The following is a 15205-nucleotide window of genomic DNA, read 5'->3' as shown; positions in this document are numbered from 1 at the left end:
GCGAATACTTACAACTAATCAAGTCTTTAAGAAACAAAACAATGTGAGTGGAGAGAGCATCAAGACAGGCTAAAAAGATGTGTATTGTCTCCAGACAAGACAGCCAGTGAAACTCTGCAGGTCCACGCAACTGTGGGGGTTACAAATAGTGTGACATGAACCCAATATCCCGGTTGAGGCCGTCCTCGTGTGTGCGGAACTTGGCTATCAGTTTCTGCTCAGCGACTCTGCGCTGTCGTGTGTCGCGAAGGCCGCCTTGGAGAACGCTTACCCGAATATCAGAGGCCGAATGCCCGTGACCGCTGAAGTGCTCCCCAACAGGAAGAGAACAGTCTTGCCTGGTGATTGTCGAGCGGTGTTCATTCATCCGTTGTCGCAGGGTCTGCATGGTTTCCCCAATGTACCATGCCTCGGGACATCCTTTCTTGCAGCGTATCAGGTAGACAACGTTGGCCGAATTGCAAGAGTATGTACCGTGTACCTGGTGGATGGTGTTCTCACGTGAGATGATGGCATCTGTGTCGATGATCCGGCACGTCTTGCAGAGGTTGCTGTGGCAAGGTTGTGTGGTGTCATGGTCACTGTTCTCCTGAAGGCTGGGTAGTTTGCTGCGGACAATGGTCTGTTTGAGGTTGTGCGGTTGTTTGAAGGCAAGAAGTGGGGGTGTGGGGATGGCCTTGGCGAGATGTTCGTCTTCATCAATGACATGTTGAAGGCTCCGGAGGAGATGCCGTAGCTTCTCCGCTCCGGGGAAGTACTGGACAACGAAGGGTACTCTGTCCACTGTGTCCCGTGTTTGTCTTCTGAGGAGGTTGGTGCGGTTTTTCGCTGTGGCGCGTTGGAACTGTTGATCAATGAGTCTAGCACCATATCCTGTTCTTATGAGGGCATCTTTCAGCGTCTGGAGGTGTCTGTTGCGATCCTCCTCATCCGAGCAGATCCTGTGTATACGGAGGGCTTGTCCGTAGGGGATGGCTTCTTTAACGTGTTTAGGGTGGAAGCTGGAGAAGTGGAGCATCGTGAGGTTATCCATGGGCTTGCGGTACAGTGAGGTGCTGAGGTGACCGTCCTTAATGGAGATGCGTGTGTCCAAGAATGCAACCGATTCCGGAGAGTAGTCTATGGTGAGTCTGATGGTGGGATGGAACTTGTTGATGTCATCATAGAGTTGTTCCAGTGATTGTTCACCATGAGTCCAAAGGAAGAAAATGTCATCGATGTATCTAGTGTATAGCATCGGTTGAAGGTCCCGTGCGGTGAAGAAGTCTTGTTCGAACCTGTGCATGAAGATGTTGGCATATTGAGGTGCGAATTTGGTCCCCATGGCTGTTCCGTGTGTCTGGATGAAGAACTGGTTGTTGAAGGTGAAGATATTGTGGTCCAGGATGAAGCGGATGAGATGTAAAATTGCATCTGGAAACTGGCAGTTGTTGGCGCTGAGCACTGAGGCCGTTGCAGCAATGCCATCGTCATGGGGGATGCTGGTGTAGAGTGCCGAGACATCCATTGTGACGAGGAGCGCTCCTGGTTCAACTGCTCCATGTGTGCCGAGTTTCTGTAGGAAGTCCGTTGTGTCGCGACAAAAGCTGGGGGTTCTTTGTACAATGGGTTTCAGGATGCCCTCGACATAGCCGGAGAGGTTCTCGCACAGGGTCCCATTAGCCGATACGATGGGACGGACGGGTGTGTTTGCCTTGTGTATCTTCGGGAGGCAGTAGAGATCTCCAACGCGGGGAGTACGTGGGATGAGAGCACGGAGGGTGTTCTGAAGGTCCGGATCAAAGGTCTTGATCAGAGTGTTGAGTTGACGGGTGTGTTCTTTGGTCGGATCTGCAGGTAACTGTCTGTAGTGTTCCTCGTTGTTGAGTTGTCGGTACACTTCTTTGCAGTAATCCGTTCTGTTCAGTATGACGATGGCCCCTCCTTTGTCTGCTGGTTTGATGACAATGTTGCGGTTGGTCTTGAGAGCGTGGATGGCGTTACGTTGTGCTTGGGTGATGTTCGGGGCTGTCTTGTGAGTGCGGCTGATGAATTTGGTGTTGACGCTCCTCCTGACGGCTTGGGCATACATGTCAAGTCGAGGGCAGCGGCCTTCCGGAGGAGTCCAATTCGACTCTTTCCTCTTCGGATGCACTGCGGATCTCTCTGTCGGCTGTTCCGGTTCATTGGCTGTCTCATTGTGTTCGTTGTTGGCCTCTTGGGGTTCGATCAGATAGCCAATTACCTATCCAATCTGCCAACTTTCCCTCTATCCCACACCTCCTTACTTTCATCATAAGCCGACCATGGGGGACCTAATCAAACATTAAGCCCAAATTAAAACAAACAAATAGGCCCATTATATGCCTTTTAGCAGCAATAAAAGGGCAGACAGCTTGGTGCCTGCCTATAACTGTAGAGAACATGTTTAAAATACATTTCTTAAAGGCACAGTAGCGTCACACTATGGACCCTGACAGCATCCCGACTGTCGTATTGAAGACTTGTGCTGCAGAACGAGCTGTGCCCTGAGCCAAGCTGTTCCAGTACAGTTGCAACACTGGCATCTGTAGAAAATGTCCAGGTATGTCCTGTTCACAAAATGCAGTGATGCAGTGGTATTGTCATTGGACTAATAAGCCAGAGATCCATGCTCTGGATCTGAATTCCACCATGGCAAATGGTGAAATTTGATTTCAATAAAATCTGGTATTAAAGTCTAATGATGACCATAAAACCATTGACGATTGTTGTCAAAACCCATCTCGGTCACTAAAGTCCTTTAGGGAAAGAAATCTGCCATCCTTACCTAGTTTGGCCTACATGTGACTCCAGATCCATGAGCAGTTCAGTCCGCATGCAGCAACACTTGTAGAGATTAGAATAGCGATAAATGCTGTTCTTCTGGCTAGGTTTATGTCCTCCTCACTGCTCCAGCTCAGCCCAGACAAGGTGTATTTACTCAGGAGTCCTGGAGGAGCTCTTCTTTACATTTTCAGGTAAATTCTGATATATAAAAATAACAGCACTAACTACTAGTTAGCAAGCATCCCTTACAACTGAGAAAGCTGCAATAGACGGGCAGTTTTGAGAGTAGGGATGCAACAGGGGACTGTGAGCCTGTTTTTATGCAATTGATTATTAATTTATCACTGAAAGGATGCAGGTTTGTGACCCACTTTTCCTGACCTTGTGCTTTGTTTTTGTAAGGATGTTCAGGAGAGGTGGATTGAAGAGTTCTGCCCTGGCGAGAGCACAGACTCAGCTATCTGGACAGAGAACATTAGGAAGCTTTGAGGACTCTGGGGATGAACTGCAGGTAATGAAAATTGTCTTTAAAAGTATCTTTTCGACACGCTTAGTTGCAACCTTTTTGCTTATCAGGCTTCTGGGTTGCTGACTTTAATAATTTTCTTTAGTCCTTTTCCACTTTCCATCCATCTATTATCTATCTCCAACCCCTATAGCTAGTCACAAAGTGTGTCTCACGTTACGACCTCTCTAGACACCAATTCAAACTTCTAGTTAACAGCTGAAAGAATTTCAGGGTTCAGGATTTTGGGTTTTTAAACTTTCACTAAGAAGTTATTCAAAACCTCTATTGTATGCTAACCACTATTTTCTTTTTTTCTAGGCAACTTCCTTTATACTACAGAAAACAGATTCCCCATTTAACTTCTCGCACTACTGAAAATCTCCTGTTACAGTTGTATGTTACATTGTCCCTTAAGTGGACACTTCATCCTCCAGAAACCAGTCTAAAATTATTTTCAGCTTCCAATGACTTGCTTCCTTTCTCCTTTCCCAGTTGGTTCTAATTCTAGAACTGATTTTCACTGCGAGGGTTACACTATTCTTTCCTTTTAGTTCATGCTAGGTGAGTCTTCCAATCTCCTCTAAATCCTCACAAACTCTTACCTCTTCAATCTGAGTGCAAGCTCCCACCTATGGTGCACAATAGAGTCAACATTTTCTCTGCTTCATGTGCAGAACAGGCAGCTTTTATCTTCTGACATATCCCTCTCAGATAGCTGCAGACCATCCCAAACAAACCTATTCTCCGTCTGTGGTATAGTATTTGATTTGTAGGGAAGCCTGTAACCTTATCTCAAAATTGGCTTCCTCTGTCCTCTTCCCTATGGCAATGTGAAACACGTTAGCATTGTACTTCAGTAGAATTATTCATTAACTATTGATCCCAACTCCCTATTATTTTGGAAGTAAATGGACCATTCACAACCCAATACCAACAACATTTTCTGGGACTTTGGAAGACTCTTAGTCTACTCATGGTATACTTGGAGGCTGCTGCCATTGTCTCAGCATAAATATCTTGCACCTTCTCCTCAGTAAAACAATCGAAGCCTTCCATTGATCTCTAACAATCTAACCACCTGGTCTTAGTATCAGGCAGACTGCAGGATGGATCACATTACTCCTTCCATTTAACCTAAATTTAAAGTTACAGTCCCAAAATATAATCTTATGAACCTCACAATTTTAACACTCTTATGTCTTCTCTTGTTTTTATTTCTCATTATATCTAATATTGTCTCAAACCTACATTACTTCAGACATACTATGAAAGTTCAGTCAATCAAGTTATTAATGTTACTGCTGTGATGCACGCAATACTCCCCTGCACAATTATTTTCCCTCCTCTTTCTCCCTTATGGCAAAGTTCCTGACTCATTTCATTGGCTCAACTCTGAATCGGAATTACAGACATTAACAATGTGTGTTCCACTGCTGAACCTCCTTCAATGTGTACGTGTTTCTTTGAGGTAACAATAGCAACCTTTTTCTAATTTGTCACTCTGATATTTGCAGGAATATATGAACACTCTCTATAAGAAGAGCAATTCCATGAAGATTAATCCATTCAACCTCCATGAAATTAGTGACCAAAGTGACCTTTCAGTGGAGGGTGTAGTGAACAGAGAATGGAAAGAAAATCGATATTCAAAAACTGCAGCCACTCTAAAGCCAGCAGAAAGTATCAGGCAGCTGTCATTGACTGGCAGTCGCTTCTTGAAAAAAGCAAACAAATTGGCAGTGTCGCAAAATCCCACTGTGAGCAAGAGCATGTTGAAGAAAGCTAATGAAGTAGACTTAAGCGGAGCAGATGCTGCCTCACCGTGGGTCCGATCCTCCAGTGCTGCACTTGCCAGACTGGCGCAAATAGAAAACAAAATCATGAGTAGAAGACTGAATGCACACATGATTGATTCTGATGAGGATTTGTGCACTTCTGATGAGAAACAACTTTCCCCCAAATCAAGCAGCGAGTTAAGTGGAAAAGGAAGCAGATTCCTGAAGAGAATGGCAGCTACTGCAACAAAGCAGGAGTATAACATCAGGGGTCCAAAGAAAGAAATGGGATCTTCAAAGAAAGACCAACATAATGCACATCCTCGAACTCCAGTTAGAGTGATCACAATTGACAGTGATGAGGAGGAAATGAGAAAGATGCTAGGAGCCTCCTTAGAACTCTCTGACGAAAGTGAACTCTCAAAAATATCACGTAGGACTCCACAACAAAGTTCCAAGTTGCGTAACCAGGTAGTGAACCCACACAATACGACTTCAACAGCTTTCATTTACATTGTCTTTAACATAGTAAAACATTCCAAGGTGTTTTACAGGAGGATTTTCAGACAATGTTTCACACTGAACCACATAAGGACATGAGGAGGCAAGTGAGGAAGGGGTTGAAGAGATGGGAGGAGGGGGTTGAAGAGATGGGAGGAGGTGGTTAGAGAGATGGGAAAAGGGGGTTAGAAAGACGGGAAAAGGGGATTAGAGACATGGGGAGGATGAGGAATTTTTTGTTTTTTGCAAATGGAAAACAGTTTCCAGTGATGTTCCACAGGGCTCAGTCTTGGGGTCCTTGCTGTTTGTTGTATATAATAATGATTAGACTTGACTGGGAGACATGATTGGGAGCTTTGCAGATGACACAAAAATTGGCAGTGTAGTTGATAGTGAAGATGATAACTGTAGACTCCAGAAAGATATCGATGGTTTGGTTGAGTGGACAGGGAAGTGGCAGATGCAATTCAATCTGGAAAAGTGTGAGGTAATGCATTTGGGGAGGGCAAACGAAGCAAGGGAATACTCTGTAAACAGGAGGATATTGAGAGGGGTTGGAGAAGTGAGAGACCTTGGAGTGCATGCCTTGAAAGCAGTGGGACAGGTAGTCAAGATGGTCAAGAAAGCATATGGAATGCTTTCCTTTATCTGGAAAGGTATTGGATGCAAAAGCAGGGATGTAATGATGGAAGTGTATAAAGCGCTATTTCGGCCACTGCTGGAATTTTGTGTACAGTTCTGGGCACCACATTACAGGAAGGACATAATTGCTCTGGAGAGCGTGCAGAGGAGATTTACAAGAATGTTGCCAGGGCATGAAAATTGCAGCTGTGAGGAGAGATTGGATAGGGTAGGGTTGTTTTCCTGAGAACAGAGGAGGCTGAGGGTGACCTAATTGAGGTGTACAAATTGATGAGGGGCATAGATGGGGTAGACAGAAAATACCTGTGTCCCTTAGCTGAGGGTCAATAACAAAGGGGGCATAGATTTCAGGTGATTGATAGAAGGATAGAGGGGACATGAGGAAAAGCCTTTTCACCCAGAGGGAGGTAGACATCTGGAATTCACTGCCTAAATTGGTTACTGAGGGTGAAATGCTCAATTCATTTTAATGGTATCTGGATCTCCAAGGCTATGGAGTAGGTGCTAGAATAATTGATTAAAATGAGTTGCTAGTTTTTTTTGTCCAGTCCAGACATGATGGCTGAGTGGCCTCTTTCGGCACCATAGTTTTCTTTCGATAAGAAGTTTAGACGCAACGCATTGTTAATACTGGTTTAGGTCAGGGAGCATAGAAGTGATGGGTTAACAGGACCTTTGCATGTTTTCAGATGGCTAGCAGAGATGTAGATGCAGAATTTAGTGGAGGCCAGAAAATGGGAATGCGATAAAAAAACAATTTGAAGAGAAAATATATCACATATTTTTTCCCCTTTATTTCAAATAATTTTATTTTGTTTAGTTGGACAAGAATGCAGATCCCTTTCTTGGGTTTTTGAAAACAAAATAACTGCTGTTTTGCAGGTGACAAAGCTTTTATAAACACATACTTGAACAGACTGACTAGTGGGTTTGCCCAGTGAGTCTCCTGGTCAGGGGTGGTAATCATACAAGGGAAGGGGGAGTAAAGCATTACATGGAGCAATGCTCCATGTAAGATTCTGTTGTTAAGCTAAGTCAGATTTGCAATGCATGGGCCCTTTAAATTTTATTGCATGGTTGCGCATGCGTGGCTTTTAATCCAGAATGTGACCTGAACAATATCTTCCAGGCTGCTGTGAAACTGTGCACACACACACAGCTTAGCAAGTACCACTGGTGCTTATATTTTGTTCCTGTGTGAACCGAGGGATACAGCAGGGTTCATTTTTTTAAAATGGCCTTGGGATCCCCTGGGGCTGCTGAATATAGGGTGAATATGGATTGCGCAGAGGAAGTTAGCACATGTCTCTTCTTGTCCTAACTCCAAGTTCTAATGTTACATTACATGCCACTCTTAGTTCATATCCCAACAGATATGTATTTTGTGAAGTTCCCAATGCACCCGATTAGAGAAATGTTATGGATTATAGGTCATGCAACTGGGTTTAGAAGTGTGTTTCAGACCTGGGCATAGTAGCTGAAATCCTGAGGAATTGGTCCAACAGCTGGCTGGGTTTTGCCTTCCTGGAGCAGCTGCCTGTTTTTGGTTGTGCTGTTCTCATCTTGTGCCTTGAAGCTACTTGTGGCAAGTGCCATTGGAAAATAGTAGCCGTATCATAAAACAGACAAGTCCTCATTAATGCTTCCTCCAAACCTCTTGGTTTATAACACAATTGGATCTTTCCTGGCATTAACAACACTGTAGTTGGACATGGTAAAAAGTCTCACAACACCGGGTTAAAGTCCAACAGGTTTATTTAGTAGCACGAGCTTTCGGAGCGCTGCCCCTTCATCAGGTGAGTGAGGGGCAGCGCTCCGAAAGCTCGTGCTACCAAATAAGCCTGTTGGACTTTAACCTGGTGTTGTGAGACTTCTTACTATGCCCACCCCAGTCCAATGCCGGCATCTCCACATCATAGTTGGACCTGTCAGTTACCTATAGAATGGTACAATTTTAAAGCACATTCAGTCCATTTATTTGATACAACTCTTTGACTGAGCAATCCAACATGAATCCCATGGCCCTACACACTCTTGTATCCTCCCTCATTTCAAACATTTATCCAATTTTCCCTTAATAATTTCAATGGACTCCACCTCAACCACTCACTGTGGCCAAGGCTTCCCATATCTCTCTGTCATAGCATTTCTCAACCTCCTGTCTCACTCCCTATTTCAAATAGATGACACTCATCACTTACTCCCCAGCCAGATGGAAGCCTTTCCCAATCACTGATCAAAACTTTGCATAATGTAAAAATCTACTCTTAGTCTTCTCTGCACAACTGTTTCTTTTTCTTTCACAAATTTTTCTTATAACTATGGTTTCCCATTCATGACTTTGTTATGATTAATCCACGTTAACTGTTTCCCATGGCTTTGCAATCCTTTCTTAGAAGAATGATCTGGATAATAATTTAAACTTATAATTTCTTTACCCTTTAACTGTATACCTCCTTTTGTAAAATGCAAAGTACATGATATTTAATATACTTTTCTCCATCTGTACTTGCACTTTCAGGAAATTGTTTTTGAATCACTGGTTTTCTCTTCATTGAGCATCTTTTGAGTTATACCCCAGTTCATACTTAAAACCACATTAAATTACACCTGCTTACCCATTCCATTAATTTTTTGTCTGCCTGATACCGTTCACAGATTTCCTCACTGTTTGTGAGGAAACATCTACCATGGCGGGATTCGAACCTTAGCTGAGTTTCTGGATTAATAGTCTAGTGATAATACCACTAGGCCATCACCGCCCCAATTTATTATAAATATTTGATTGTACTTCCTGGTATGCTTTTAACTCATGATAGTCATTGACTTGCATTTTGTTTACATCTAGTCTATCTTGAGAAACTATCCAAGGTGCCAGTTGAGAATGCCCTCTCCTCCTAATGTGGGCTCCCCTCTGACTCAGTCTCCAAGAATGAAGTTTGTGAAACGACTCCCATCTTCTCCATCTGAACGGAGTGAGATTAAGTCTCTGGATGAGCTCTTTACTGAACCCTCTGTTGCTGAGGATGTAAAAAGTCTTGACAATGAGTCCTCTGATGGTGAGTACCTCTTTGTGCCTAACATTAGGCATCTTGTTTGATTTGAATTGGTAATGAGCACAGCATTTGGGCATGTTTGAGGAGTCTGAAAGCAAATCTTCTGTTTGTCCAGAAATATATCTAGCTGTTTCTTGAACCCTTTCCTAGCTGGTAACCAAGTTCCCTGGAGACCCAAAGTTCCAGATTATCTGAAAATTGATTTGAAGCTATTGTCCTTATCACGGCACGGTAGCACAGTGGTTAGCACTGCTGCTTCACAGCTCCAGGGTCCTGGGTTCGATTCCCGGCTCGGGTCACTGTCTGTGTGGAGTTTGCACATTCTCCTCGTGTCTGCGTGGGTTTTCTCCGGGTGCTCCGGTTTCCTCCCACAGTCCAAAGATGTGCGGGTTAGGTTGATTGGCCAGGTTAAAAAAAAAATTGCCCCTTAGAGTCCTGAGATGCGTAGGTTAGAGGGATTAGCAGGTAAATATGTGGGGGTAGGGCCAGGGTGGAATTGTGGTCGGTGCAGACTCGATGGGCCGAATGGCCTCCTTCTGCACTGTAGGGTTTCTATGATTCTATGATTCACTCCTGGACATGGGGCCAATAAGCATGTCTCTCTTGGTAAAAGCACTTTCTTTAAAAAAAATAAATCAAACCAGATTTTGATAACTTGTCTCTTCTTGATAAAATTAGGGGGGAAAAAAATCTTCCCGAATATAGTTTTCTCAATAGACATTGAATATTAACAAGCTACTTGATATGTGGGATGCATCACAGCTGAATCTAGTCCTGTTTTTGCCATCTGTAACTCCCAGCAGGAGCCACCAAATAATAAACAGGAGTTTGATTTGGTTTGATTTATTATTGTCACGTATATTGGGATACAGTGAAAAGTATTGTTTCTTGCGAGCTATACAAATAAAACATACCGTTCATAGAGAACATAGGAGAGAAGGAAAGGAGAGAGTGAAGAAAATAGTGTTACAGTCATAGTTAGGGTATAGAGAAAGATCAGTTTAATATAAGGTAGATCCATTCAAAAGTCTGATGGCAGCAGGGAAGAAGCTGCCCTTGAGTCGGTTGGTACGTGATCTCAGACTTTGTATCTTTTTCCCGACGGAAGAAGGTGGAAGAGAGAATGTCCAGTGTGCGTGGAGTCCTTAATTATGTTGGCTGCTTTTCTGAGGCAGCAGGAAGTATAGACAGAGTCAATGGATGGGAGGCTAGTTTGTGTGATGGATTGGGCACTCTATCAGAACCCTAAATATGTCCAAAGCAGATATCAATAGATTTCTAGTTACCAATGACATCAAAGATTACAGAGATGGTTCTGAAAGATGGTGTTGTGATTGAGGATCAGCCATGACCTAGATATAGCCTATTCCTGCTCCTATATGTTCCTAACTCTATCTTTTGTCTTTATGTAGTCCAGGGTTACCAATGCTCTTGTCATACCCAAACTGCTACTGAGATCAACAAACCCAACACTCTCTATGACTAATCTGAGAACTCTTGGTTTCTATGACTTAAGACCACACAGTATGGTGCACTTACCTACTAAGCTGGCAGGAAAGCTCTTGCTATGCATTCAACATTTTTCCTAGGCCATGTCTTGCAGATAGTATGGCATTTTATGTAGAACTCCAGTTGATAAGATGGGAAGTTCTGCTTAGCTGTAACCAAAAGAAAAAATGCTGGAAAATCTCAGCAGGTCTGGCAGCATCTGTAAGGAGAGAAAAGAGCTGATGTTTCGAGTCGAAATGACCCTTTGTCAAAGCTAAAAGTGGGAGATATTTATCCAACACTAAGAGAGAAATGGAAAGCAGTGAAGGTGGATAGTACTTGCCAGTACACTGCCACTTCTCTTCCAGGAATGCCTACCCTGAAGAAGTACTGCTCTTCTCTCCGACAGGATTTCTGTATGTCTCTCCCCCCATCCATCTTCACTGCTTTCCGTTTCTCTCTTAGTGTTGGATAAATATCTCCCACTTTCTATGCCTTTTAGCTTTGACAAAGGGTCATCTGGACTCGAAACGTCAGCTCTTTTCTCTCCTTACAGATGCTGTCAGACCTGCTGAGATTTTCCAGCGTTTTCTCTTTTGGTTTCAGATTCCAGCATCCGCTTAGCTGTGGCCTGGGAACAGATATTTGTATAGAGCTATGAAGGGGCAAAGAATTGTGGGCAGCATTCCCCATTCCAATGGAGTCGGCTCTGCACAAAGTAAGTGTTCTCGTGCAGCAGTCAAACAGTGCACAATTAAATTGGAGAAATAGTATGCTATATAAGGGCAGTGATCTTTATAACCAGATTTCACTGTTATAATTGAAATGCCATGTCATTTTCTAATATAAATTCCATATCTGATTCAGACTTCAAGCTAAATATCTTGACTCTGGAAGACTTGGTTCCAGCTGTAAAACAGAAAACTACAAAAGAAGCATCAACCCTGAAGGTAACTTGTTTGTCCAAATTGAGGTTGTTCAGTTTAAATATTCCAACCTGTTTTCCAGCTATCTGGTGTAGTGCCAGCCCCTGGATAAGCTGTTACAGGATTTTAAATTTTGCAGCAGGATGTAACTTCCCATTCTTGAATGGACGGGCTGCCAATCAAAGGTATTTTTGGAGCTGGCCCATAATGCATTTCAATGAAACTGACCTTTGCAACCTTGGTGGATATTGAGCAGGTATAGATTGTACACTGCCATCCTTTTAGTCTAGCCAATGTCTCTCCAGGCCTACTCGTATGCACCTCATGTGATATCTATGGAGTGGCATAGGTAGAGATGTGAGCATGTCGGATATTTGCAAAGTAAGTTGCTTTGCAAAGGAGAATATAAGGAGGGGGTAAATAGCAAATACAATTCTAGCTGTGGTGCAGTGTAGCGGCACAGTACAATATGTATAGAATCATGGAATAGTACAGCACAGAAGCAGGCCTTTCTGCCCATCATATCTGTGCCAGATCCTTGAAGGAACTATCCTATTAATTCCACTCCCTTGCTCTTTTCCATTGTCCTTGCAGTATATTTGCTAAATATTACCTGATGGGGAATAACTTTGAGAGCAAAGGTAACTGGTGGCTGGATGTTCCAGGGGAAGTTTAAGATCTGATGCGATTGACATAACAATTAACCTGTCAGCTATCTCAAGTAGGATTGATTGACAACTCCTTGTTTAGGCACGGAATATATTTGGCAGCCATGCAGCAGTTCAGCAGTTCTCCCTGTTCCATCAGCATGAAAGTAAACACGTGGGGATAAACTGAACCTCCCACGTCAGTTTTGTCTTAGTAACACTGTCCAAGTGTTACTAAGTGTTATTAGGTGAGTTGGTGAAGAATCCTATTTTCATTATTTTGTGAACAGAGGAGCTGCAAGTTAAATGTAATTAAATATTTTGGTATCTACTATTGTTACTTTTAATAAACCTGGTTGGCAGTTTATGACCTAAACCACAGAACCTGGCAGTGATTACTTCTCCACCTTAAATAACAAGGGTTTGCAGTGAACATATTGCAGCAATAAGGATGTTCTGCTCTACCCTGAGTAACATTACCAGATATGATCATGTTCCAGTTTGTAGAGAGTGATGGATTGTTTACACGATCCTTGGCACTAAGCTCAAGAGAAAAACCTGGTGAGCATCTCAAAATCTTAAGATAAAAGCAAATTACTGTGGATGCTGGACTCTGAAACAAAAACAGAAAATGCTGGAAAATCTCAGCAGGTGTGACAGCATCTGTGGAGAGAGAACGAAGCTAATGTTTCAAGTCTGGATGACACTTCGTCAGAGCTAAAGAGAGCTGGAAATAGGATGAGATTTATGCTGCTGGGGCGGGGGGGTGGTGGGCGGTGGTAGCTGAAAATCTCAAACCGCCAAACGTTAATGTAACTGCTTTGCACAATATACAGTGGATTGAAGATTTAATTCATATGACAAGCTGCTAATACACATCAATTATTCAGTATTCATGATGTGAATCAGGAGTAGGAGGCCTGGCCGATGTTTACCTTTCCCAAGCCACCCTTCTCCCTCGCCCAGGATCACTAAGGTCAGTTGTAATGTTCCCTGACTGAGATCAGCTGACAACACAGACTGGTAATCATAACCAAGAACTTCCTAGTCTGCATGGCTCACAGGACACTGCACTTACCCACCAAGTCTTTAGGAAGCTATACTATATATGTTATTAAGCTAAGCTAGGGATTGGTAAGATAAAGTAATGATTTTTTAATGACATTAGTTATTTACTTGTGATTTGGTTTCTTGCAATGTTTTCTAAGGATTCAGCCTGTTGATCACTTTGTTTTTAAAGAATGAAGAGAGCCAACTCTTTGATCAGAACGCACAATCTGCTTCTCACATCACGAGGCTACATGTGGCAAATAAGCTAGTCAGTCCACATACACAACCTGCCACTCCTTCAAGAGAGAAAGACGAGAGCGACTTGGAAAGTGATATCATGACAGAAAGTGCAGGAACTGGAACTGAAATCACAGAACATTTGACTGGAGATTCTAATGTGTTAAGGAAGGAAAAGAACATTCCGGAGAAGCTGCAAAAAAAATTAAAAGCGGATGATGAGAGCACTCTGTGTTCCGAATATTCAGAGGAATTTGAAAATTCTGACTCTGAGGTGTCATCAATAAAAATGGAGCAGAGCGAATCATGTGCTGACCTATCAGATAAGGAGCTAAGGACCGATTACTCTGACAACAGCACATTCCATTCAACATCTCCAACTCCAGATCAGTCAACGTTGACAGCAAGCACTGAATCTCACTGCTCAATGGACAGGAAGCAAAAGTCACGACTGACTAAAGTGACCGTAAAAGATACAGCAATACAGACGCAGCCATCTGGATTTACCTACAGCTGGCCTAGAGGTTAATTTGTGAATATTAATATTTATTTTCAGATTTGTTCTCCCCCCCCCACCCCCCCAATCATTTTACAATCTCCTTTCCCCAGTTTCTCCCAGTGGAGGGATGGAGTCGGGCTGTGATTTCTGTTGAAGGTGGGTAGAAATAAACAACCCTGGAGCATAATCTGCCCCCGCCCATCCAGTGGGCAGCCCATACCCAGTGAAACTTTGCACTAGGATTCAAAGTTGCAACTGTAATACTTGATTATGAAACAAGTTTTACCAGTATGCTGTTAGGGTTACCTGAAAACATTCTTCTCCTTGTGGTCTGATAACCTCTTATTTGCAACTCTGACAGTCTTGGATGTAGTGTAGAATATTGTATTCCCTCCCCCAGACTTTTTTCTCACGCCCACCCTGCTGGCCACCTCCCTCCCTTCCCCACCGATCCCGACTGCAGGGTGGCAGTGGCGCCCACCACCCCCACTGATCGCACCCCCCAATGGGCAGTGCCATGGTGCCCCCTAGGCATTGGCACTTTGCCCCTTAGTGCCGGGGGGTGCAGGCTAGCCAATGTCCAGGGAGCACCCCCCCCCCGTCACCCAACCCCCTGGGGCCCCAATTGCTCCCCCTTCACTCCAGCGGGGTTGGACCGCTAGCTCCATGCAAGTGGGGAGATACTGTAAACCCCTGCTGGAGTGAAATGAAATGAAAGACTTCACTCCCGGGCCCGCTAATTATATTTGAATTAAATTAAAATGAAGGGCTGCATATGTAATACAGCTCCATGCTTATTTCTGGCGTGGAGCTGACGGCGCCAGAATTCCATCACTGGGAGACGCGTTCAGGGCTGGATGCCCAGCATGGATCACGCTGATCCGGTGCTGCTTAAATCTCCCGGCCCTCTGCGCTAACAAATCAGCGCAGCGGGATGGGAAAATGGTGCTGATGTGTGAAGATAATTTGGGATCATTGTTTGGTTACAATATGACTTATGGGGCAGACATGATGCACCAACTAAAACCTTTCTGCTATCAATTCCGTGTGTTTGCAAGCTTTCCAATCAAGTTCCCACCTCAATCAAAT

At 43.7% G+C, this 15205-nt stretch overlaps 1 protein-coding gene across 3 annotated transcripts in view; it reads left to right on the top strand.

The window, feature by feature from the left end:
* c26h19orf44 (chromosome 26 C19orf44 homolog) overlaps positions 1 to 15205 on the top strand; it is a 43606-nt gene that overhangs the window by 14631 nt on the left and 13770 nt on the right. For all 3 annotated transcript variants that reach the window (XR_013495528.1, XM_078198069.1, XM_078198068.1), the window contains exons 2-6: positions 3190 to 3298; positions 4810 to 5541; positions 9062 to 9272; positions 11625 to 11707; positions 13571 to 14141. Coding sequence is in view for 2 of the 3 variants with exons in the window: in XM_078198069.1 (XP_078054195.1) it covers positions 3191 to 3298; positions 4810 to 5541; positions 9062 to 9272; positions 11625 to 11707; positions 13571 to 14141 (1705 nt within the window). In the remaining variant the exon portion in view is untranslated. The remainder of the gene's footprint in view (positions 1 to 3189; positions 3299 to 4809; positions 5542 to 9061; positions 9273 to 11624; positions 11708 to 13570; positions 14142 to 15205) is intronic.

Source organism: Mustelus asterias, chromosome 26 (genome assembly GCF_964213995.1).
Source record: "Mustelus asterias chromosome 26, sMusAst1.hap1.1, whole genome shotgun sequence".
NCBI classification, from domain to species: domain Eukaryota; kingdom Metazoa; phylum Chordata; class Chondrichthyes; order Carcharhiniformes; family Triakidae; genus Mustelus; species Mustelus asterias.
This window is presented reverse-complemented; position numbering and strand designations above follow the sequence as displayed.